This window comes from Cherax quadricarinatus, chromosome 65 (assembly GCF_038502225.1).
Source record: "Cherax quadricarinatus isolate ZL_2023a chromosome 65, ASM3850222v1, whole genome shotgun sequence".
Taxonomy (NCBI): Eukaryota; Metazoa; Arthropoda; class Malacostraca; order Decapoda; family Parastacidae; genus Cherax; species Cherax quadricarinatus.
Window position 1 is genome coordinate 12,834,654 of NC_091356.1, and position 26,450 is coordinate 12,861,103.

At 40.8% G+C, this 26,450-nt stretch overlaps 1 protein-coding gene across 3 annotated transcripts in view; it reads left to right on the forward strand.

The window, feature by feature from the left end:
• The first annotated feature begins 3,594 nt into the window (after positions 1–3,594).
• Positions 3,595–26,450, forward strand: part of LOC128700598 (BBSome complex member BBS7) — a 54,070-nt gene continuing 31,214 nt past the window's right edge. Inside the window, exons 1-8 of one of the 3 annotated variants that reach the window (XM_070098957.1) lie at positions 3,595–3,712; positions 4,663–4,773; positions 5,977–6,100; positions 6,849–6,963; positions 14,452–14,581; positions 14,901–15,097; positions 22,069–22,279; positions 25,997–26,081. In XM_070098957.1, coding sequence (XP_069955058.1) covers positions 4,672–4,773; positions 5,977–6,100; positions 6,849–6,963; positions 14,452–14,581; positions 14,901–15,097; positions 22,069–22,279; positions 25,997–26,081 — 964 coding nt within the window. In that variant the 5' untranslated portion in view covers positions 3,595–3,712; positions 4,663–4,671. Of the gene's footprint in view, positions 3,713–4,024; positions 4,271–4,371; positions 4,399–4,662; positions 4,774–5,976; positions 6,101–6,848; positions 6,964–14,451; positions 14,582–14,900; positions 15,098–22,068; positions 22,280–25,996; positions 26,082–26,450 lie in introns of those variants that run through there. The other 2 variants (XM_070098956.1, XM_070098958.1) reach the window with 2 other exon arrangements.

The window sequence follows — 26,450 nt, forward strand, 5'->3', positions numbered from 1 at the left end:
TACTTCTGTAGGGGCTCTTGATCCTGGGTGTTAGACTCTCAGGTCCCCTTCCCTTACTTCTGTTGGGGCTCTTGATCCCGGGTGTTAGACTCTCAGGTCCCCTTCCCTTACTTCTGTAGGGGCTCTTGATCCCGGGTGTTAGACTCTCAGGTCCCCTTCCCTTACTTCTGTAGGGGCTCTTGATCCTGGGTGTTAGACTCTCAGGTCTCCTTCCCTTACTTCTGTAGGGGCTCTTGATCCTGGGTGTTAGACTCTCAGGTCCCCTTCCCTTACTTCTGTAGGGGCTCTTGATCCTGGGTGTTAGACTCTCAGGTCCCCTTCCCTTACCTCTGTAGGGGCTCTTGATCCTGGGTGTTAGACTCTCAGGTCCCCTTCCCTTACCTCTGTAGGGGCTCTTGATCCTGGGTGTTAGACTCTCAGGTCCCCTTCCCTTACCTCTGTAGGGGCTCTTGATCCTGGGTGTTAGACTCTCAGGTCCCCTTCCCTTACCTCTGTAGGGGCTCTTGATCCTGGGTGTTAGACTCTCAGGTCCCCTTCCCTTACCTCTGTAGGGGCTCTTGATCCTGGGTGTTAGACTCTCAGATCCCCTTCCCTTACTTCTGTAGGGGCTCTTGATCCTGGGTGTTAGACTCTCAGGTCTCCTTCCCTTACCTCTGTAGGGGCTCTTGATCCTGGGTGTTAGACTCTCAGGTCCCCTTCCCTTACCTCTGTAGGGGCTCTTGATCCTGGGTGTTAGACTCTCAGGTCCCCTTCCCTTAGCTCTGTAGGGGCTCTTGATCCTGGGTGTTATACTCTCAGGTCCCCCTCCCTTACTTCTGTAGGGGCTCTTGATCCTGGGTGTTAGACTCTCAGGTCCCCTTCCCTTACCTCTGTAGGGGTTCTTGATCCTGGGTGTTAGACTCTCAGGTCTCCTTCCCTTACCTCTGTAGGGGCTCTTGATCCTGGGTGTTAGACTCTCAGGTCTCCTTCCCTTACCTCTGTAGGGGCTCTTGATCCTGGGTGTTAGACTCTCAGGTTCCCTTCCCTTACCTCTATAGGGGCTCTTCATCCTGGGAGTTAGACTCTCAGGTCCCCTTCTCTTACCTCTGTAGGGGCTCTTGATCATGGGTGTTAGACTCTCAGGTCCCCTTCCCTTACCTCTGTAGGGGCTCTTGATCCTGGGTGTTAGACTCTCAGGTCCCCTTCTCTTACCTCTGTAGGGGCTCTTGATCCTGGGTGTTAGACTCTCAGGTCCCCCTCCCTTACCTCTGTAGGGGCTCTTGATCCTGGGTGTTAGACTCTCAGGTCCCCTTCTCTTACCTCTGTAGGGGCTCTTGATCCTGGGTGTTAGACTCTCAGGTCACACTTAACTCGTAGGTGGTCATGTAATCCATGGATCTTCTCAGATCCATGGATCAAAATGGGCCCTTGATCCAATTCCTTGGATCTAAGGGGTTCCCTTTGCTCCTTGGAAGTGTTAAAAAATCGATATAACCAGCGGTCATTAACACCGTTATTAGAACCAAAATGGAATCTCTTATTGTATATACTTTCATACCTAAAATATGGATTAAAAGGGGAATCTTAGCTTTTATACACTGAGAAATGTACATTTTAGTGTCTTCAAGAAGGCTCTGGACTGGCACTTAAAGTCAGTACCTGATCAGCCGGGCTGTGGTTCGTACGTAGCAGTAACAGCCTGGTTGATCAGACCCTGATCCACCATGAGGTCTGGTCACAGACCGAGCCGCGGGGGCGTTGACCCCCGAAACCCTCTCCAGGTTTACCCAGTGTTTCATGTCAGGGTATGTATGTTGAAAGGTATGTCTCAGTGTATATACCCCGTTAAGTGGAATGGTGCATATATACTACACTGAGATTTGTTTCTTACTGTATGTACACTGTTAAGAAGGGTGTGAGGGTGTGGTATATACACTGAGACACATACCTTCCAGTGTACATACCCTGTCAAGAGGGAGAGTATATATATACTGAGAGGTTAGGTTAGGTAAGATTCGTCAGGAAACAGGACAAGTGTTTCCTGACGCAGGTCTTCGCCATGTGATGGCCCACAGCTGGAGTTTTTGGTCATCTGACCGAGGCCTTCCTCTGGCTTACAAGTCCACCCCTTTAAAAATTAGGGATATAATTATAACCATAGTCGTATACTGAGAGACATACCCATCAGTGTATACACTAGTAGCAACGGGGCCAGGAGCTGCTAATCGACCCCTGCAACCACAATTAAGATATTACAAGGACCCCAATAGTAATAAGTCAATTTAATGGGTTATCCTGGATAATTTACACATGTGTGATAATTGTACTTAGGTGTACCTGTGCTTAAATAAAGTGGCTCGTGGCCTGGTAGGGAACACTCTCGCCTCACACGCTGTGTCTATGGCTCGATCCTCGGCAAGGATGAAAACACTGGGCGTGTTTCCTTACACCTGATGTCCCGTTCACCCAGCAAGTAGGTAACCTGAGTGTTAATCGACTGGTGTGGGTGGCATCCTGGGGGACAAGATTTAAGAGCTCAAATGGAAATAAGCCAGAGAGTCCTCGATGATGCACTGATTTTCTTAGGTTATTCTGGGTGGCTAACCCTCCGGGGCTAAAAATCCCAACAAAATCTTAACTTATCTTACATTGGTCGTGACGGTCTCAGGGCCGCACCAACCACCCACCGAAATTATTGGCTTCACTAACCAGAATCTCTGTTAAGTAATTAACTACTACTATATAGAAAGCTCCTTGTTATGCAGAGCATTTCGGGCAAATTATGTCAATTTTTTCAGGATGTGACCCACACCAGTCGACTAACACCCAGGTACCTATTTTACTGATGAGTGAACATGGACAGCAGATGTCTTTAGGTAACACGTCCTAATGTTTTCAACTGCACCAGGAATCGAACCTGAATTCTAAGCGTGTGAATCAAGAGCTTTGCCTACCAAGACACGAGCACCCTCGATTCAATTACTCAGGTTTAGATGATTAAAACTGTCTTACATATTAACATATTTATGAATGATAAACCTTTCCCCAGAAAAATAAGTCAAATGAGGTGACTTATTTCCCCTTTGATGCTGGTGAAAACCTCTCGATACAATGAATATGGGCTGTCCTTCCCTAACTTGGATCAAACCACAATATTTTACATTCTCAGGTGCTGTTCGAGCCATACCTTTCAAGGCAGGTGAAATTGCCGACCTAGAAAATGTACAGAGAACTTTCACGGCGCGCATAACGGAGATAAAACACCTCAATTACTGGGAGCGCTTGAGGTTTCTAAACCTGTATTCCCTGGAACGCAGGCGGGAGAGATACATGATTATATACACCTGGAAAATCCTAGAGGGACTAGTACCGAACTTGCACACGAAAATCACTCACTACGAAAGCAAAAGACTTGGCAGACGATGCACCATCCCCCCAATGAAAAGCAGGGGTGTCACTAGCACGTTAAGAGACCATACAATAAGTGTCAGGGGCCCGAGACTGTTCAACTGCCTCCCAGCATACATAAGGGGGATTACCAACAGACCCCTGGCAGTCTTCAAGCTGGCACTGGACAATCACCTAAAGTCAGTTCCTGATCAGCCGGGCTGTGGCTCGTACGTTGGTTTGCGTGCAGCCAGCAGCAACAGCCTGGTTGATCAGGGGCTGATCCACCAGGAGGCCTGGTCACAGACCGGGCCGCGGGGGCGTTGACCCCCGAAACTCTCTCCAGGTAAATACAGTTTAGCGCTTTCTCCCTTGCAAATATAACATAGCACTGTAAGCATTCGGACATAGCATTGCAATTATTCGGACGTATTACTGTACTCACAGACCGGGCCGCGGGGGCGTTGACCCTCGGAACTCTCTCCAGGTAAACTCCAGGTAAACTCATACTGCCGTAACAATGGAAGCATACGGACGTAACAATGGAATCATACGGACGTAACAATGCAATCATATTGCATAACAACGGAAGCATTCGGCCACAACAATGCAAACATTCGGACACAAGAATACAAGTATTCGGACACAACATTGCAAGGATTCGGACACAATAATGCAAACATTCAGACAAGTTCACTGGAAGTTAAAAACATTCCAGCCAAAACTTATTTTGGAGTAGTTATTCGCTGGAACTTTAATTAAAAAACCCACATAAAACGCAGAATTAAGGAAAAAAATTAGCTAGTGATGAAGAGTTTTGTATAGTATTGTGGAGAGTTTATATAGAAATATAGGAGGAAAGAGCGCTATAGAAGACTAAGGAGTTACTTAAAGTTTTAACTAAGTAAGATTTTTTATTTTGGTTTTATATCTTCAAGGACCTTGATGCCAGTGAAAAGCTTTTGATCCAGGGAATTGGATCTACCTTTCCCTTACATCGAACCTGAATGTCTCCCAATTCCCCCAGGCACTGTATGACCCCTACGGGTTTATCGATCTGTCAATGTAATAGGTGTATGACCCTTGTGGGTTTAGCGCTTAGTTTTGATTGTAATACTAATAATAATAAAGTGTAGATTTAACCCACACTAACCCAATCAAGACACTGTGAATTATTTCTGTTTGCATCCCTTGCATTGTAATAGAAGTTTTGCTGATTATTATAATATGGATATCTGATCCCTATGGGTTTAGTGCTTCCCTCGATTAAGTTTAATATGGATGAATTGTTTTCAGATTGCTGGCATGGAATTAAACCTGACACGCATAGATTATATGCAAGTTGGACTGACCTCTTCGCGATGTTTACGTGTTATTCCTAACAGCGCACCAAAAACACAGCAGAAGGTACAGTGATAATGTTCATTTTAAGAAATTTTTTATAAAACCTTGACAGCTTATTCCCATGAGTACACTAAGACACAACACAGTAAGTGTCAGGGGCCTAAGACTGTTCAACTGCCTCCCATCATACATAAGGAGGTTTACCAATAGACCCCTGGCTGTCTTCAAGAAGGCACTGGACAGGCACCTAAAATCAATACCTGACCAGCTGGGCTGTGATTCATATGTTGGTTTACGTGCAGCCAACACTAACAGCCTGGTTGATCAGGCCCTGATCCACCACGAGGCATGATCATGGACTGAGCTTTGGGGGCATTGACCCCTGAAACACCCTCCAGATATGCTCCAGATCTATACGCTTATAGATCACTCACACACCTCTACCTTGCTCTTTCATTTAATAAATATCCTTTCGCCTTACTCCATACATATCCACAATTCACTCCATTTCCCTCTGTCGTACTCTCACCCTTTTAAATCGCTCCCACCTTTCTAACTCACACCATTGCAACTCCAGAACTCCTTCAACTCACTTCTGTACTTGTTAAACTCACTCCAGCATCCTTTCCACAACTCATTACCACATCCTGTTCACCGTCACACACATATAATCCTCCAACTCACTTCCACAAACCTTTACTCCTTCATCTCGCTCCCACAAATCTTTACTCCAAATCACTGCCACAAACACATATACCCCTCCAGTTACAACTATGTACATATATTCCTAGCATTCATTCCACATAACTATTCTCCACTGCCACAACCTTTAAAATCAATCTTCAGATCAATTCTTTCTTTCTTTTATGATATATTACAGGAGACATGAGTTATATGGGTTGAGGATTCCTCATTAAGTTCTGCAGTTTCTTTTTCATTAGAAAGGCATTTCTTATATTCTGTTAGAATTTTTTTTATCTTTTTTTAGTTTTAATAATTTGTTTACTACAGAATATAATAATAGAATGTTGTTGAGTATTCCACATTCAACGGTACGGAAATAACATGTTTGAGGAGGATTTCCAGTAGATCAGACATGCTCACATTATTTCTGTGCTGTCAAATGTGGGTTACTTGATTGTATTACCTGGGCAGTTAGTGTATGGTTCACTCAATTAATGGAGTACTGTATTGTGTAGTGATGAATATAAAAGGATCCTTTTCATATATATGATTGACTTCAAAATAATTGACATATGTATGTAGGTGGTAGTGGGAGATCATGATGGCGTGATCCAGCTCTTCACTATGAAACGAGGAGAAGTCCAGTTTGGTTTTAGGGCACAGACTGAAAAAAGCATAACCCGTTTGGAGTTGGGAGGAGCTATTGGTAAGCCTTTTTTAGGTTTAATTTCTGGCATGTAAATAACTTTAACATAAAAAATACTTCATAGATTGTTTTGTTATTTAATACTAAAATTTGTTTTTGATTTTCATATATTTTTTTAACTACATATCTTAATTTTGTGGTACAGTACTTTACACCAATATTTGTATTTATTAAATTTTTTTCTGAAATCAAAGGGTTAAATTCTTGCATGTAGTTATCAGCAGCACCATGATCTGCAGATATCGTTTCACCAATGCTCTAAGGTGACTGGTTTGTGACAAAGCTTGAATGTGTGAGTCTTTCTTAAGAATATTCACTGTAAAGTCTGAGACTGAGCTGTGAAGGAAATGAACCTAAATTGTTACAGATAAAATAAATAGATTTATACTTTCTGCAGTAATGCTACATTCTGGTGAATAGTTATCACTGCTCTTGCTTCACTGACCTACATAATATTTTAACATTGGCTTTGCTCTGCACTTGTCAGTTGTCACATGTAATATGTTTTACACCTGTATAATATTTTTCTTATTACAGCTACTGGCATACAGAAAAGGTATAGAATTACACTTCTGATTGGGCATAACTTTGCAGTTTGCCATACAAGTGATTTGCAACAATAGGTGAAATTGGGGAACTTGTACAGCGATTGCTGCACTCAGATTTCTACTGTCAAAAACTGAAAATATTAGATACCTGCTGAATTTTTATCAAAGCATTATTCTCTAATAAGTTTTTCTTTAAACAGGAACAATAAGAGATAAAATATTTTTATCATCTGGCAATGAAGTGAGAGGCTATACAAAGAAAGGGAAGCAGTTCTTGGGTTTTGACACAAACCTAACAGAAGAAATCAAATCCATGTAAGTTGAATTAGTCAAGAAATCTTTGTAATTTTTTTTTATTTTTTTTATTTTAACCAGTATTATGTCCTTAATACAATAAAACTTGCTTTATATGTGTATGTGATTATCATATCAGGACTTCAATGGAAATAAGTCACTCTGTCTGATTTTTTTGGGTTATCCTAAGTTTTCTACACATATGCTACCATGTATAATAATCTATGTAACTATTTATGTATACCTAAATTAACTTACTTACTAGCCAGGCTGTGATGGATATATTGGTCTGCAGTCTGAAGTTCCCCAGTTGATAAGGAAATCTGTAAAGAAGTCTAACTTCTGGCTGGGCTGCAAGGGTGGAAGTACTCTTGAAATTGATTGCAGGCATTGCATAAATTGACTACATACATTGACAGGGATCAGTATTTCACATTAGTGTCAAGTATCGGTATCTATACAAATCTATCAGCGCTGTATGACCCTAGTAGGTTCAGCGCTTCTTTTTGAGTATAATAATAAATAATTATAATAAAGGAGGGGTTTTGGGATATTAGCAGTTTGGAGGGATATGTTGTGCATCTTTATACGTATATGCTTCTAAACTGTTGTGTTCTGAGCACCTCTGCAAAAAGTGATTATGTGTGAGTGAGGTGAAAGTGTTGAATGATGATGAAAGTATTTTCTTTTTGGGGATTTTCTTTCTTTTTGGGTCACCCTGCCTCGGTGGGAGATGGCCGACTTGTTTAAAAAAAAAAAAATAATAATAATAATAATAATTATAGATCAATATTTGTGGGTCTGACTCTAATTAATAGGTTCTGAATGTTGTAGTCAGTATTTCATATAGGTAGTAGGTTGGTAGACAGCAACCACCCAGGGAGGTACTACCGTCCTGCCAAGTGAGTGTAAAACGAAAGCCTGTAATTGTTTTACATGATGGTAGGATTGCTGGTGTCTTTTGTCTGTCTCATAAATATGCAAGATTACAGGTACATCTTGCTACTTCTACTTACACTTAGGTCACACTACACATACATGTACACGTTTATTTATACACACTCATCTGAGTTTTCTTTGATTTTATCTTAATAGTTCTTGGTCTTATTACTTTTCCTTTTATATCCATGGGGAAGTGGAATATGAATCTTTCCTCCGTAAGCCATGCGTGTTGTAAAAATCAACTAAAATGCCGGAAACAATGGGCTAGTAACCCCATTTCCTGTAAAGATTACTAAAAAGAATAATAAGAAAAATGTCAAAGTGGGAAGTCTGAATGTGTGTGGATGTTGTGCAAATGATAAGAAAGAGATGATTGTGGATGTTATGAATGAGAAGAAGCTGGATGTCCTGGCTTTAAGTGAAACAAAGCTGAAGGGGGTGGGAGAGTTTCAGTGGAGAGGAATAAATGGGATTAGATCAGGGGTTTCAAATAGAGTTAGAGCTAAAGAAGGAGTAGCAATAATGTTGAAGGATAAGATATGGCAGGAAAAGAAGGACTTTAAATGTATTAATTCAAGGATTATGTGGAGTAAAATAAAGGTTGGATGTGAAAAGTGGGTTATAGTAAGCGTATACACCTGGAGAAGAGAGAAGTGTAGAGGAGAGAGATTTTGGGAAATGTTTAGTGAATGCTGTGGGGAGTTTTGAACCAAGTGTGAGAGTACTTGTGGTTGGGGATTTCAATGCTAAAGTGGGTAAAAATGTTGTGGAGGGAGTAGTAGGTAAATTTGGGGTGCCAGGGGTAAATGTAAATGGGAAGCCTTTAATTTCTTACGCGTAGGGGTTTTTGTCGTACTAGTACGCATAAATTCTAGCGGCCTCAAATCTCACAGGAAAAGGCTGATAAGCCTAGATGTGAGAGAATGGGTCTGTGTGGTGGGTGTGCGCAGTAGGAAAAAAATCTGGGACCCAGTGGTGCATTGTGGGAATGCCATCATAGTACACAATTTCCACCGTGCCCTGTGGTAAGAAGTTCCTCACTCCTCGGCGAATTGGGACATTTTTGTTCCCCAGTGACAGTTCTAATACAGATGGAAGTGACAGTGAAGATGAGTTTCAAGGTTCTGGTGAGGTTTTGACCGAAACTAATGACCATAATATGGGTAATAGTGAGGAAAACCCAGACAACCCACAGCCTTCCACCTCTGGTGCTGGGCCGTCGTTCAGTTGTACCAGAATCAAAGAGGAAACTCCTATTTCCCAAAATCCCAGACTCAGATGTGAGCATTGGTGATGATAATGATAGTGATTATGAACTACAAGCTCTTCAAACTTGTTCCAAGAATGGAGGAGGAGGAGGAGGAGGAGGCAGAGGAGGAGGAGGCAAGAGGAGGAGGAGGCAAGAGGAGGAGGAGGCAAGAGGAGGAGGAGGCAGAGGAGGAGGAGGAGGAGGAGGAGGAGGAGGAAGAAGAAGAGGAGGAGGAGGAGGAAGAAGAGGAGGAGGAGGAAGAGGAGGAGGAGGAAGAAGAAGAATACGTAATGATAACAATAATACATAATAATAATACATAATAATAATTATACATAATAATAATAATAATAATAATAATAATAATAATAATAATAATAATAATACATAATAATAATAATAGGTAATAATAATAATATGTAATAATAAATGTTCACCCATGACAGTAACAAGATAAGGGGAGATAACATCTGATAAGTGCTGACGTTTGATGAGGGTAAATGAGGGTAGAGCTGATGCCAAAAGATGAGATGAACATCGCCCTCCCTTTGTTTTTGCTGGTATACTAACATTTCTGTCTGTCTATTTGCCTGTCTGTCAAGCTCCCTGTCTATCCATCTAGCTCTCTGTCTCAGAGAGCCACAAGACTGCGTCATCACTTTTACTCACATCTTCAAGCAGAGTATAGCACTTTGTCTGGATTTCTTGGGTTATCCTAGGTAATTTATACTATGTATACTTGTATTTATGTGTACCTGTGAGACAGAGATAGATAGACAGATAGAAAGAGAGAGACAGATTGAAAGAGATAGAATGAGGGAGAAAGATAAAACACCATTGTGTATGACACCATGTTTCAGAGTTCCACAAGCTGCAGAACTAATAGGAATATGTTCAGTGACTGTATATTGGTATATATATTATAGAACAATAATAATAAACAATGTTTTGTATTGTTTGTTTTTGTAAACAAGTTTTGTAAACAATATATTGATAATTATGTTTGTGTGCTTATTGTGTTGTATACAACGAGTGTATATATGTACATTGCACCTTACTTTGATCTCACAGGCCACATAAGAGCTATGTGTAGAGAAAGATTTGGTAATAAGTAATAAATATTTTATGAAAAAGAGGATAAATAAATATACAAGGTATGATGTAGCATGTAATGAAAGTAGTTTATTAGATTATGTATTGGTGGATAAAAGGTTGATGGGTAGCCTCCAGGATGTACATGTTTATAGAGGGGCAACTGATATATCGGATCATTATTTAGTTGGAGCTAAAGTTAGAGTAAGAGGTAGATGGGACAAGAGGAAGGTGGCAACAACAAGTAGGAGGGAAGTGAAAGTGTATAAACTAAGGGAGGAGGAAGTTCGGGTGAGATATAAGCGACTATTAGCAGAAAGGCGGGCTAGTGCAAAGATGAGTAGTGGGGGGTTGAAGAGGGTTGGATGAGTTTTAAAAATGCAGAAGTTTGTGGTTATAGGAGTGTGGGGGCAGGAGGAAAGAGGAGTGATTGGTGGAATGATGAAGTAAAGGGTGTGATAAAAGAGAAAAAGGTAGCTTACGAGAGGTTTTTACAAAGCAGAAGTGTTATAAGAAGAGCAGAGTATATGGAGAGTAAAAGAAAGGTAAAGAGAGTGGTGAGAGAGTGCAAAAGGAGAGCAGATGATAGAATGGGAGAGGCACTGTCAAGAAATTTTAATGAAAATAAGAAAAAATTTTGGAGTGAGTTAAACAAGTTAAGAAAGCCTAGGGAACGTATGCATTTGCCAGTTAAAAACAGAGTAGGGGAGTTAGTAGATGGGGAGAGGGAGGTACAGTATTAGGTAGATGGCGAGAATATTTTGAGGAACTTTTAAATGTTGAGGAAGAAAGGGAGGTGGTAATTTCATGCACTGGCTAGGGAGGTATACCATCTTTTAGGAGTGAAGAAGAGCAGAATTTAAGTGTGGGGGAGGTACGTGAGGCATTACGTAGAATGAAAGGGGGTAAAGCAGCTGGAACTGATGGGATCATGACAGAAATGTTAAAAGCAGGGGGGGATATAGTGTTGGAGTGGTTGGTACTTTTATTTAATAAATGTATGAAAGAGGGGAAGGTACCTAGGGATTGGCAGAGAGCATGTATAGTCCCTTTATATAAAGGGAAGGGGGACAAAAGAGATTGTAAAAATTATAGAGGAATAAGTTTACTGAGTATACCAGGAAAAGTGTACGGTAGGGTTATAATTGAAAGAATTAGAGGTAAGACAGAATGTAGGGTTGCAGATGAGCAAGGAGGTTTCAGAGTGGGTAGGGGATGTGTAGATCAAGTGTTTACATTGAAACATATATGTGAACAGTGTTTAGATAAAGGTAGGGAAGTTTTTATTGCATTTATGGATTTAGAAAAGGCATATGATAGAGTGGATAGGGGAGCAGTGTGGCAGATGTTGCAAGTATATGGAATAGGTGGTAAGCTACTAAATGCTGTAAAGAGTTTTTATGAGGATAGTGTGGCTCAGGTTAGGGTGTGTAGAAAAGAGGGAGACTACTTCCCGGTAAAAGTAGGTCTTAGACAGGGATGTGTAATGTCACCATGGTTGTTTAATATATTTATAGATGGGGTTGTAAAAGAAGTAAATGCTAGGGTGTTCGGGAGAGGGGTGGGATTAAATTATGGGGAATCAAATACAAAATGGGAATTGACACAGTTACTTTTTGCTAATGATACTGTGCTTATGGGAGATTCTAAAGAAAAATTGCGAAGGTTAGTGGATGAGTTTGGGAGTTTGTGTAAAGATAGAAAGTTGAAAGTGAACATAGAAAAGAGTAAGGTGATGAGGGTATCAAATGATTTAGATAAAGAAAAATTGGATATCAAATTGGGGAGGAGGAGTATGGAAGAAGTGAATGTTTTCAGATTACTTGGGAGTTGACGTGTCGGCGGATGGATTTATGAAGGATGAGGTTAATCATAGAATTGATGAAGGAAAAAAGGTAAGTGGTGCATTGAGGTATATGTGGAGTCAAAAATCATTATGTATGGAGGCAAAGAAGGGAATGTATAGTAGTACCAACACTCTTATATGGGTGTGAAGCTTGGGTTGTGAATGCAGCAGCGAGGAGGCGGTTGGAGGCAGTGGAGATGTCCTGTCTAAGGGCAATGTATGGTGTAAATATTATGCAGAAAATTAGGAGTGTGGAAATTAGGAGAAGGTGTGGAGTTAATAAAAGTATTAGTCAGAGGGCTGAAGAGGGGTTGTTGAGGTGGTTTGGTCATTTAGAGAGAATGGATCAAAGTAGAATGACATGGAGAGCATTTAAATCTGAAGGAGAAGGAAGGCGGGGTAGGGGTTGTCCTCGAAAAGGTTGGAAGGAAGGGGTAAGGGAGGTTTTGTGGGTGAGGAACTTGGACTTCCAGCAGGCGTGCATGAGTGTGTTCGATAGGAGTGAATGGAGACGAATGGTATTTGGGACCTGACGATCTGTTGGAGTGTGAGCAGGGTAATATTTAGTGAAGGGATTCAGGGAAACCGGTTATTTTTATATAGCCGGACTTGAGTCCTGGAAATGAGAAGTACAATGCCTGCACTCTAAAGGAGGGGTTTCAGGATATTAGCAGTTTGGAGGGATATGCTGTGTATCTTTATACGTATATGCTTCTAAACTGTTGTGTTCTGAGCACCTCTGCAAAAACAGTGATTATGTGTGAGTGAGGTGAAAGTGTTGAATGATGATGAAAGTATTTTCTTTTTGTGGATTTTCTTTCTTTTTGGGTCACCCTGCGTTGGTGGGAGACGGCCGACTTGTTGAAAAAAGAAAAAAAAAAAAAATGCCCACATCATAGGGTGTTTTAAATCTGGGTGCCATCTGTGCTTGCCTAGTTGTGTTTGCTGGGGCTGAGTCTTAATTCCTGCCTTTGCCTTTTCTCTAATTGACCAGCATCACTGGCCTGATCATGTTGCTCTTGAATCTGTGTTCTGTATAATGTTTGCCTCCTCCACCACCTCACAAAGTATATTCCACTCACTCACCCACTCACCCTCCCTAAGACTGAAAAGTACTGTACAGTGGAACCTCATATTTCGAATTTAATCCGTTCCAGGAGCTAGTTCTAAATTCGAAAAATCTGATATTCGAAGCAATATTTCCCATAAGAAATAATGGAAATACAATGAATCCGTTCCAGAAACCCAAAAATATTCACACAAAAAATACATTTAATAGAGATTAATTACAGTTTTACATACAACAAATACTATAGTCTTTAATTATGTATAGTAATACATATAAAATAACATTTTTACTTACCTTTATTGAAGATTGGTGATGGCATCTGGAAGATAGGGAGGAGGAGAGAGGGAGTTGGGGTTAGTGTTTGGAAGGAGAATCCCCCACCATGAGGACTTCAGGTAAAGTCCTCTCTGGGGTTACTTCCCTTCTCTGTCTTTTAATGCCACTAGGACCAACTTGAGAGTCACTGGACCCCTGTCTCGCAAAATAACTGTCCACAATCCTCTGTTTCTGGTGCCTCTTTAACATTTCCCTAAAATGGGACATGTCTCTGTCACTGAACTTGTTGCAAAGATGGCTTGTTTCAGCTTGCTCAGGGTGGTATTTCTCCACAAGCATTTGGACATCATTCCACTCTCATACTTCTGTATTATTTCCTTCTTCACATCTATGGTGTTTCTCACTTTCTTTACCACAGGGGTACCACTAGCAAGTTTCTTTGCACCCATGGCAGCTTATTTCACAGTCCCACAAGCACTAAACACAATGAAATAATCGTAAAATGTGTGAATGAGAGCGCAGGTTAGTGTTCACTCAAGCATAAACAAAGCTAGACTGCTCACGTCCCCATGGGGAGGTGGACAGGTTCCGTACCCGGCGGTCCGAAAATAGGGGCGCGTTCGATAATAGGGACACAGTTTGTCCGAAAAAAGGGTCTTATTTTCAAAACGTTCGATATGTGTTACGTTCAATTTTTGAGGTTCCACTGTAATTCATAATGTCTCCATGCTGGGCAGTGCTCCAGTATTTAAATATATCTTGCATGTGCGTTTTCCCTAAGTGTTGCTTTCACTTCTGGAAAGGTAGCCATTTATCAAATTTTTGGATACTATACATACATAGAAAGCTAATTGGTTATAAAATTGAACTGTGAAAATAAAGAGGATTCAGTCTGCAGTGATTTCTCAGCCTTTCTTCTTTCTCATTCTTTTGCTTTCATCTTCACTTTCCCTTTCCTTCACTTTCATATTCTTTCTTCAAACTTTTCTTTCCCTCTCTTTCACATATCTAAAAGATGCACATTATCTTCCCCAGGCACATCAGTGGTAGTGATTTACTTGTGTGTGGAGACTATGTTTACAACCATTATCATGACTGCCAAGATTCCAATTTTTACTTAGCTGCTGATAAAATTAATGATGTCATCACACTGCCAGTGGAAAGAGTAAGTAGCAGCAGCTAACCTTTGATTGTACAGACTGTAGAAATACAGGTCAGAAACATTTCTTCAATAGAAATCCCAAATATTGCAAAATTGTCTCTTTCTTCAACTTGTCAGTTTCTAAACTATTTAAAGTCTTGAATTATTAAAGATGAGCTGAGTGTAAAAATTGAGCCTAATGATATCAAACATGTACTCAAGGAAGGCACACCAGTCATTTCCTCACTAAGGTAGTGACCTGTTGCATTATTAATACCTTTATTTCTTATTGAACATGTATTATTTTAATTTACAGCATATTCATTATCAATACAATCAACAGATGAAATATTTAGTGCCCATTCTGGCTTGTGAGGATCGCCTGCTTCGAGTTATGAGAGATTCTGAGGTGTTGTACTCGGTTGAGCTCCCGTCTCCACCAACCAGTCTTCAACTCTTCTACAATGATGGTGGTGAAAATGGCGATAAGTTGTTGTATGGCACATCTGATGGAAAGGTCGGCCTGGTGCAGTTAGGAAGGTCAGTGTTGAGAGTTCATATATTTGTATTAGAAACCATACCATGGGCGGGATTTGAACCCGCGGTCAGAGAGTCTCAAAACTCCAGACCGTTGCGTTAGCCACTGAACCAGCTAGCCACTGGTCCAGTGGCTAACGCGATGGTCTGGAGTTTCGAGACTCTCTGGCTGCGGGTTCAAATCCCGCCCGTGGTATGGTTTACGTATTTGTATTACTCCTAGGTAGTAGGTTGGTAGACAGCAACCACCCAGGGAGGTACTACCGTCCTGCCAAGTGAGTGTAAAACGAAAGCCTGTAATTGTTTTACATGATGGTAGGATTGCTGGTGTCCATTTTTCTGTCTCATGAACATGCAAGATTTCAGGTACGTCTTGCTACTTCTACTTACATTTAGGTCACACTACACATACATGTTCTTTCTTTCAACACACCGGCCGTATCCCACCGAGGCGGGGTGGCCCAAAAGGAAAAACGAAAGTTTCTCCTTTTACATTTAGTAATATATACAGGAGAAGGGGTTACTAGCTCCTTGCTCCCGGCATTTTAGTCGCCTCTTACAACACGCATGGCTTACGGAGGAAGAATTCTGTTCCACTTCCCCATGGAGGTAAGAGGAAATAAACAAGAACAAGAACTAGAAAGAATATAGAAGAAAACCCAAAGGGGTGTGTATATATATGCTTGTACATGTATGTGTAGTGTGACCTAAGTGTAAGTAGAAGTAGCAAGACATACCTGAAATCTTGCATGTGTATGAGACAGATAAAAAAAAGACGCCAGCAATCTTACCATCGTGTAAAACAATTACAGGCTTCAGTTTTACACTCACTTGGCAGGACGGTAGTACCTCCCTGGGCGGTTGCTGTCTACCAACCTACTACCTAGAACACATACATGTACAAGCATATATATACATACCCCTCTGGGTTTTCTTCTATTTTCTTTCTAGTTCTTGTTCTTGTTTATTTCCTCTTACCTCCATGGGGAAGTGGAACAGAATTCTTCCTCCGTAAGCCATGCGTGTTGTAAGAGGAGACTAAAATGCCAGGAGCAAGGGGCTGGTAACCTCTTCTGCTGTATATATTACTAAATGTAAAAGGAGAAACTTTCGTTTTTCCTTTTGGGCCACCCCGCCTCGGTGAGATACAGCCGGTGTGTTGAAAGAAGAAAGATTTGTATTACTTTTGGAATGAAATGAAATGTTGCAATTACAGTTTTTCCATTGTTCTGCATGACTGTTGCATAATTTAAAGACTTCTTATACCTGTTTATAATAATATATTGCAAAGTTTTTTTTGGGTTTCATACATTGATACTTTGATGATGATCATCATCTGTCTCATTTCTATTACTTTATTCTCTCCTCTACATTGTCATCCTCCTTATTATTCCTCATTCTTTTCTCATTTCCTTCCTCCTCCTCCTCCTCCTCCTTTTCTTTTTCCTATTTTTACTCCCTTTATTGAAATACACTTCTTAATAGTTGATTAATCACAAGTATGGTGTCGGCTTAGGAAGAAAAGTTGAAACTCTGCTTGTAATTTCATCTGGTGGTCACAGGAATAGAACATTACGATATGTTATATTCAGAGGTCAAAATATGACCAGCTATATTTTAACATTTTTCAATGGACTGCAGTTCTCATGGAGGCTATTAGTGGGATAAACCTTAAAGACTGATGGATCATCCAGCAACTTGGGTGTGAAACACTGCTGTACCGTGTGAAAGCTTTTTAATATGAGGTGTAGCATGGAAGAAAAGAATAAATGCCACCAGAGTCAATAGTATCTGGATTAGTGAACAAACTGATTCCTTATCGTTTCATTTGTGAGAATGTGTAGCTACTGTCTTCTCAATCTGTAAGTTAGGCCCAGCATTCCATAACAAAGTCTGGTATTGTGAGTTTTATTGCTTTGATTTTCCCCATGCCAGTATTTTTCTTCATTGTCTGAATTTGGTACGTATTCTTTTTTGCCATGCTATCAAAACAATTAGTAATAAAATCCAAGTCATATTTTCTTATCCCTCGATTTAATAGACCTTGATTTAATGGACCTTGGAATTAAGGGAAAAAATCTGTGAGTTCAGCTGATTCAGAAGAGATGGCCAGAGTCAGTTGGTTGCAGAATTATCCATTATTGTTATAATTATGGCAACACAATCTCATCTCTGTCCACCACCTGCTTTTCCCTACTAGTCCATTAAATATGGGGTATGTAGTATTTTAAATCATCAGTCAGTCAAATATATTTGCCAAAATAATTTTTTCATAGTACTGTAGTAGGTTGGTAGACAGCAACCACCTAGGGAAGTACTACCGTCCTGCCAGATGACTGTGAAACAGAAACCTGTAACTGTTTTGCATGTTGGTAGGATTGCTGGTTTCTTTTTCTGTCTCATAAACACGCTAGATAACAGGGATATCTTGCTACTCCTACTTACACTTTGGTCACACTTCACAGACACGCACATGCATATATATATATACATACATCTAGGTTTTTCTCCTTTTTCTAAATAGCTCTTGTTCTTCTTTATTTCTTCTATTGTCCATGGGGAAGTGGAAAAGAATCTTTCCTCCGTAAGCCATGCGTGTCGTATGAGGCGACTAAAATGCCGGGAGCAATGGGCTAGTAACCCATTCTCCTGTAGACATTTACTAAAAAAGAGAAGAAGAAAAACTTTATAAGACTGGGATGCTAGAATGTGCGTGGATGTAGTGCGGATGACAAGAAACAGATGATTGCTGATGTTATGAATGAAAAGAAGTTGGATGTCCTGGCCCTAAGCGAAACAAAGCTGAAGGGGTAGGGGAGTTTCGGTGGGGGGAAATAAATGGGATTAAATCTGGAGTATCTGAAAGAGTTAGAGCAAAGGAAGGGGTAGCAGTAACGTTGAAGGATCAGTTATGGAAGGAGAAAAGAGAATATGAATGTGTAAATTCAAGAATTATGTGGATTAAAGTAAAGGTTGGATGCGAAAAGTGGGTCATAATAAGCGTGTATGCACCTGGAGAAGAGAGGAATGTAGAGGAGAGAGAGAGATTTTGGGAGATGTTAAGTGAATGTATAGGAGCCTTTGAACCAAGTGAGAGAATAATTGTGGTAGGGGACCTGAATGCTAAAGTACGAGAAACTTTTAGAGAGGGTGTGTTAGGTAAGTTTGGGGTGCCAGGTGTAAATGATAATGGGAGCCCTTTGATTGAACTTTTATAGAAACGGGTTTAGTTATAGGTAATACATATTTTAAGAAAAAGAGGATAAATAAGTATAAAAGATATGATGTAGGGCGAAATGACAGTAGTTTGTTGGATTATGTATTGGTAGATAAAAGACTGTTGAGTAGACTTCAGGATGTACATGTTTATAGAGGGGCCACAGATATATCAGATCACTTTCTAGTTGTAGCTACACTGAGAGTAAAAGGTAGATGGGATACAAGGAGAATAGAAGCATCAGGGAAGAGAGAGGTGAAGGTTTATAAACTAAAAGAGGAGGCAGTTAGGGTAAGATATAAACAGCTATTGGAGGATAGATGGGCTAATGAGAGCATAGGCAATGGGGTCGAAGAGGTATGGGGTAGGTTTAAAAATGTAGTGTTAGAGTGTTCAGCAGAAGTTTGTGGTTACAGGAAAGTGGGTGCGGGAGGGAAGAGGAGCGATTGGTGGAATGATGATTTAAAGAGAGTAGAAAGGGAGAAAAAGTTAGCATATGAGAAGGTTTTACAAAGTAGAAGTGATGCAAGGAGGGAAGAGTGTATGGAGAAAAAGAGAGAGGTTAAGAGAGTGGTGAAGCAATGTAAAAAGAGAGCAAATGAGAGAGTGGGTGAGATGTTATCAACAAATTTTGTTGAAAATAAGAAAAAGTTTTGGAGTGAGATTAACAAGTTAAGGAAGCCTAGAGAACAAATGGATTTGTCAGTTAAAAATAGGAGAGGAGAGTTATTAAATGGAGAGTTAGAGGTATTAGGAAGATGGAGGGAATATTTTGAGGAATTGTTAAATGTTGATGAAGATAGGGAAGCTGTGATTTCGTGTATAAGGCAAGGAGGAATAACATCTTGTAGGAGTGAGGAAGAGCCAGTTGTGAGTGTGGGGGAAGTTCGTGAGGCAGTAGGTAAAATGAAAGGGGATAAGGCAGCCGGGATTGATGGGATAAAGATAGAAATGTTAAAAGCAGGTGGGGATACAGTTTTGGAGTGGTTGGTGCAGTTATTTAATAAATGTATGGAAGAGGGTAAGGTACCTAGGGATTGGCAGAGAGCATGCATAGTTCCTTTGTATAAAGGCAAAGGGGACAAAAGAGAGTGCAAAAATTATAGGGGGATAAGTTTGTGGCGTGGAGTTAAAAGATAAAGAATCACACATAAAGTGGGAGTTGTCACAGTTGCTCTTTGCTGATGACACTGTGCTCTTGGGAGATTCTGAAGAGAAGTTGCAGAGATTGGTGGATGAATTTGGTAGGGTGTGCAAAAGAAGAAAATTAAAGGTGAATACAGGAAAGAGTAAGGTTATGAGGATAACAAAAAGATTAGGTGATGAAAGATTGAATATTAGATTTGAGGGAGAGAGTATGGAGGAGGTGAATGTATTCAGATATTTGGGAGTGGACGTGTCAGTGGATGGGTCTATGAAAGATGAAGTGAATCATAGAATTGATGATGGGAAAAGGGTGAGTGGTGCACTTAGGAGTCTGTGGAGACAAAGAACTTTGTCCTTGGAGGCAAAGAGGGGAATGTATGAGAGTATAGTTTTACCAACGCTCTTATATGGGTGTGAAGCATGGGTGATGAATGTTGCAGCGAGGAGAAGGCTGGAGGCAGTGGAGATGTCATGTCTGAGGGCAATGTGTGGTGTGAATATAATGCAGAGAATTCGTAGTTTGGAAGTTAGGAGGAGGTGCGGGATTACCAAAACTGTTGTCCAGAGGGCTGAGGAAGGGTTGTTGAGGTGGTTCGGACATGTAGAGAGAATGGAGCGAAACAGAATGACTTCAAGAGTGTATCAGTCTGTAGTGGAAAGAAGGCGGGGTAGGGGTCGGCCTAGGAAAGGTTGGAGGGAGGGGGTAAAGGAGGTTTTGTGTGCGAGGGGCTTGGACTTCCAGCAGTCATGCGTGAGCGTGTTTGATAGGAGTGAATGGAGACAAGTGGTTTTTAATACTTGACGTGCTGTTGGAGTGTGAGCAAAGTAACATTTATGAAGGGGTTCAGGGAAACTGGCAAGCCGGACTTGAGTCCTGGAGATGGGAAGTACAGTGCCTGCACTCTGAAGGAGGGGTGTAAATGTTGCAGTTTAAAAACTGTAGTGTAAAGCACCCTTCTGGCAAGACAGTGATGGAGTGAATGATGGTGAAAGGTTTTCTTTTTCGGGCCACCCTGCCTTGGTGGGAATCGGCCAGTGTGATAAAAAAAAAAAAAAAAAAAAAGTCTGTTGAGTATACCTGGTAAAGTGTATGGTAGAGTTATTATTGAAAGAATTAAGAGTAAGACAGAGAATAGGATAGCAGATGAACAAGGAGGCTTTAGGAAAGGTAGGGGGTGTGTGGACCAGGTGTTTACAGTGAAATATATAAGTGAACAGTATTTAGATAAGGCTAAAGAGGTCTTTGTGGCATTTATGGATTTGGAAAAGGCATATGACAGGGTGGATAGGGGGGGCAATGTGGCAGATGTTGCAGGTGTATGGTGTAGGAGGTAGGTTACTGAAAGCAGTGAAGAGTTTTTACGAGGATAGTGAGGCTAAAGTTAGAGTATGTAGGAAAGAGGGAAATTATTTCCCAGTAAAAGTAGGCTTTTGACAAGGATGTGTGATGTCACCGTGGTTGTTTAATATATTTATATATGGGGTTGTAAGAGAAGTAAATGCGAGGGTCTTGGCAAGAGGCGTGGAGTTAAAAGATAAAGAATCACACATAAAGTGGGAGTTGTCACAGTTGCTCTTTGCTGATGACACTGTGCTCTTGGGAGATTCTGAAGAGAAGTTGCAGAGATTGGTGGATGAATTTGGTAGGGTATGCAAAAGAAGAAAATTAAAAGTGAATACAGGAAAGAGTAAGGTTATGAGGATAACAAAAAGATTAGGTGATGAAAGATTGGATATCAGATTGGAGGGAGAGAGTATGGAGGAGGTGAATGTATTCAGATATTTGGGAGTGGATGTGTCAGCAGATGGGTCTATGAAAGATGAGGTGAATCATAGAATTGATGAGGGGAAAAGGGTGAGCGGTGCGCTTAGGAGTCTGTGGAGACAAAGAACTTTGTCCTTGGAGGCAAAGAGGGGAATGTATGAGAGTATAGTTTTACCAACGCTCTTATGTGGGTGTGAAGCGTGGGTGATGAATGTTGCAGCGAGGAGAAGGCTGGAGGCAGTGGAGATGTCATGTCTGAGGGCAATGTGTGGTGTGAATATAATGCAGAGAATTCGTAGTTTGGAAGTTAGGAGGAGGTGCGGGATTACCAAAGCTGTTGTCCAGAGGGATGAGGAAGGGTTGTTGAGGTGGTTCGGACATGTAGAGAGAATGGAGCGAAACAGAATGACTTCAAGAGTGTATCAGTCTGTAGTGGAAGGAAGGCGGGGTAGGGGTCGGCCTAGGAAAGGTTGGAGGGAGGGGGTAAAGGAGGTTTTGTGTGCGAGGGGCTTGGACTTCCAGCAGGCATGCATGAGCGTGTTTGATAGGAGTGAATGGAGACAAATGGTTTTTAATACTTGACGTGCTGTTGGAGTGTGAGCAAAGTAACATTTATGAAGGGGTTCAGGGAAACCGGCAGGCCGGACTTGAGTCCTGGAGATGGGAAGTACAGTGCCTGCACTCTGAAGGAGGGGTGTTAATGTTGCAGTTTAAAAACTGTAGTGTAAAGCACCCTTCTGGCAAGACAGTGATGGAGTGAATGATAGTGAAAGGTTTTCTTTTTCGGGCCACCCTGCCTTGGTGGGAATCGGCCAGTGTGATAATAAAATAAAATAATTTTTTCAGGGGCTCTGCCATGCATTGTTGGGTTTGTGAGAGCGGCACTACAGTGAGTAGTAACAGTACCTCACAGCATGGTGGTGTGACGTGTATGGATCACCATGACATGACTGGGGACGGGGTACGGGATCTTATTGTTGGAAGAGATGATGGATCTATTGAAGTGTTTTCTTATGAAGATGGAGATGAATCAGAACCAACTTTAAGGTTCTCCATGGTAAGTGAAATGTTTTGACATGCAAGTGAAGATAAAGTGTATACATGGCATCACTGTTTTTTTTGTCTTTTGCTGATAAATAATGCCATTGTGATGTCCTTGTTCTTTGGGCAAGACTGCCATTGAATGAATGATGGTGAATGTGTTTATCTTTTTTTTTTCTTTGAGATGCTCTACTTTGGTGAGAGATGGCCTTTGTGGTAACAAGAGAAAATGTAACATCTTGAAGATAGAGTGGATAGGGGAGCAATGTGGCAGATGTTGCAAGTATATGGAATACGTAGTAAGTTACTAAATGCTGTAAAGAGTTTTTATGAGGGTAGTGAGGCTCAGGTTAGGGTGTGTAGAAGAGAGGAAGATTACTTCCCGGTAAAAGTAGGTCTTGGGCAGGGATGTGCAATGTCACCATGGCTGTTTAATATATTTATAGATGGGATTGTAAAAGAAGTAAATGCTAGGGTGTTTGGGAGAGGGGTGGGATTAAATTTTGGGGAATCAAATACAAAATGGGAGTTGACACAGTTACTTTTTGCTAATGATACTGTGCTTATGGGAGATTCTAAAGAAAAGTTGCAAAGGTTAGTGGATGAGTTTGGGAGGGTGTGTAAAGGTAGAAAGTTGAAAGTGAACATAGATAAGAGTAAGGTGATGAGAATATCAAATGATTTATATAAAGAAAAATTGGATATCACATTGGAGAGAGGGAGTATGGAAGAAGTGAATGTTTTCAGATATTTGGGAGTTTACATGTCAGTTTATGAAAGATGGGGTTAACCATAGAATTGATGAAGGAAAAAAGGTGAGTGGTGCGTTGAGGTATATGTGAAGACAAAAAACGTTATCTATGGAGGCAAAGAAGGGAATGCAAGAAAGTATAGTGGTACCAACTCTCTTATATCAGTGTGAAGCTTGGGTTGTAAATGCTGCAGCGAGGAGGCGGTTCAAGGCAGTGGAGATGTCCTGTCTAAGGGCAACGTGTGGTGTATATATGAAGAAAATTCGGAGTGTGGAAATTAGGAGAAGGTGTGGAGTTAATAAAAGTATTAGTCAGAGGGCTGAAGAGGGGTTGTTGAGGTGGTTTGGTCATTTAGAGAGAATGGATCAAAGTAGAATGACATTGAGAGCATATAAATCTGTAGGGGAAGGAAGGTGGGGTAGGGGTCATCCTCGAAAAGGTTGGAAGGAGGGGGTAAAGGAGGTTTTGTAGTCGAGGGGCTTGGACTTCCAGCAAGCGTGCATGAGCGTGTTAGATAGGAGCGAATGGAAACATGGTTTTTGGGACCTGACGATCTGTTGGAGTGTGAGCAGGGTAATATTTAGTGAAGGGATTCAGGGAAACAGGTTATTTTCATATAGCCGGACTTGAGTACTGGAAATGGGAAGTACAATGTCTGCACTTTGAAGGAGGGGGTTTGGGATATTGGCAGTTTGGAGGGATATGTTATATGTCTTTATATATGCTTCTAAACTGTTGTATCTGGGTGCCTCTTCAAAAACAGTGATTATGTATGAGTGAAGTGAAAGTGTTGAATGATGATGAAAGTATTTTCTTTTTGGGGATTTTATTTCTTTTTGGATCACCTTGCCTTGGTGGGAGACGGCCAACTTGTTGAAAAAAAAAAAAGTCTTAAAGACTTCTGTGCAGATTATATTTTTCAAGAAGATCATGAATGTCTAGTTATCCATTATTACTGCACAATACAATCTACTATAGTAAGTATAGTATATATACATAGTGCAGTATGTGGGTAGTAGGTTGGTAGACAGCAACTGCCCAGGGAGGTACTACTGTCCTGCCAAATGAGTGTGAAATGGAAATCTATAATTATTTTACATGATGGTAGGTATGTTTCAGGTATGTTTTGCTACTTCTATTTACATTTAGGTCACACTACACATGCATGTACAATCATATATATATACACAGCCCTCTGGGTTTTCTGTTTTCTTCCTAGTTCTTGTTCTTGTGTATTTCCACTTACCTCCATGGGGAAGTGGAACAGAATTCTTCCTCCATCAGCCATGCATGTCTTAAGAGGCAACTAAAATGCTGGGGGCAAGTGGCTAGTAACCCCCTTCTTCTGTATATATTGCTAAATTTAAAAAGAGAAGCTTTTGCTTTCTGTTTGGTCCACCATGCCCCTGTGGGATATGGCCAGTTTGTTGAAAGTAGAAGACATAGTGCAGTACTATATGGTACAGTATAATATATGTAGTGCAGTGTATATATAGAGCCCCTCACCATATAGATTTGACAGGTCTTTGGTTTGTAGATTCTCTGCACATCTGTAGTGTGTAAATGTGCTCTGTGAACAGGTTGAGGAGTTGATCATTATTCACATATGCTGTACGTCACTTATGAGTTTAGCATTTCCATGGATATCTTTCTTCTTCTTTCAACAAACCGACCATATCCCATCAAGGCAGCGTGGCCCAAAAGGAAAAACAAAAGTTTCTCCTTTTGAATTTAGTAATACAGTGGACCCTCGGTTAGCGGTATTTTTTCATTCCAGAAGTATGTTCAGGTGCCAGTACTGACCGAATTTGTTCCCATAAGGAATATTGTGAAGTAGATTAGTCCATTTCAGACCCCCAAACATACACTTGCAAACGCACTTACATAAATACACTTACATAATTGGTCGCATTTGGAGGTGATCGTTAAGCGGGGGTCCACTGTATATGCAGGAGAAGGGGTTATTAGCCCCTTGCTCCCAGCATTTTAGTCACCTCTTATGATATGCATGGCTTATGGAGGAAGAATTCTGTTCTACTTCTTCATGGACTTCCATGGATCTTCTTCTTTCTTTCAACAAACTGGCCACATCCCACCGAGGTAGGGTGGCCCAAAAAGAAAAACAAAAGTTTCTCTTTTTAACATTAGTAATGTATACAGGAGAAGGGTTTTCTAGCCCCTTGCTCCTGGCATTTTAGTCCCCTTTTACGACACATATGGCTTACAGAGGAAGAATTCTATTCCACTTCCCCATGGAGATAAGAGGAAATGAACAAGAACTAGTAAGAAAATAGAAGAAAACCCAGAGGGGTGTGTATATATATACTTGTACATGCACATACTCACCTAGTTGTGGTTGCAGGGGTCGAATTATAGCTCCTGGCCCCGCCTCTTCACTGGTCGATACTGGGTCACTCTTCCTGCTCCATGAGCTTTGTCATACCTCTTCTTAAAGCTATGTATGGATCCTGCCTCCGTTACATCACTTCCCAGACTATTCCACTTTCTGACAACTCTGTGACTGAAGAAATACTACCTAACTTTCCTGTGATTCATCCGAGTCTTCAGCTTCCATCTGTGACCCCTTGTTGTTGTGTCCCATCTCTGGAACATCCTGTCTCTGTCCACCTTGTCAATTCCTCTCAGTATTTTATATGTCGTTATCATGTGTAATGTGACCCAAGTGTAAGTAGAAGTAGCAAGATGTACACGAAATCCTGCATACATGTGAGACAAAAAAAGACACCAGCAACCCTACCATCGTGTAAAACAATTACAGGCTTTTGTTTTACACTCACTTGGCAGGAGGGTAGTACCTCCCTGGGTGGTTGCTGTCTACCAACCTACTGCCTAGGTTCCATGGATACAATGGCATTATTTTTCACAGCTACCCAGTGGATAGTGATGGCTTCTACTGCCTGTTTCTTTTTTCTCTCTTTCTTACTCTCCCATGTGTTTTATTTATTCATATTATATTTTAGGCATGCAGTGAGAGTGTCACATCTGTACAAGGTGCCATTGTGGGAAATGCCGGTTATGATGAAATTGTTGCATCAACATATACTGGTGAGTTACTCTTAGTGTATTATTTAAAGATGTGAATATTGTTAATGTGTGTCCTTCTTTAAGTTTCCATATCTTTGTGAGAAATGACCTGTGGTGTTGAAAAACTCAAGTTACGGAGTGCTTGTTCAATTATTGATCAAAATTAATACTGAGTTAATCAAGTTAACAGTTGTGTTATTGCAGTGAAAATTTGTCTATACGATCTCTCCTCACTTAACGATGTACTCGTTTAATGACTGCTTGGACTTATGACCAGCTCTCTGGTCAGTATGCATACCTAAGTAATGTATATTAGAGCTGATTTCTTCTATTCTGTGTATTACAATATACAGTACAATACTGTATAAACATTTAAAAATATACTAAAAA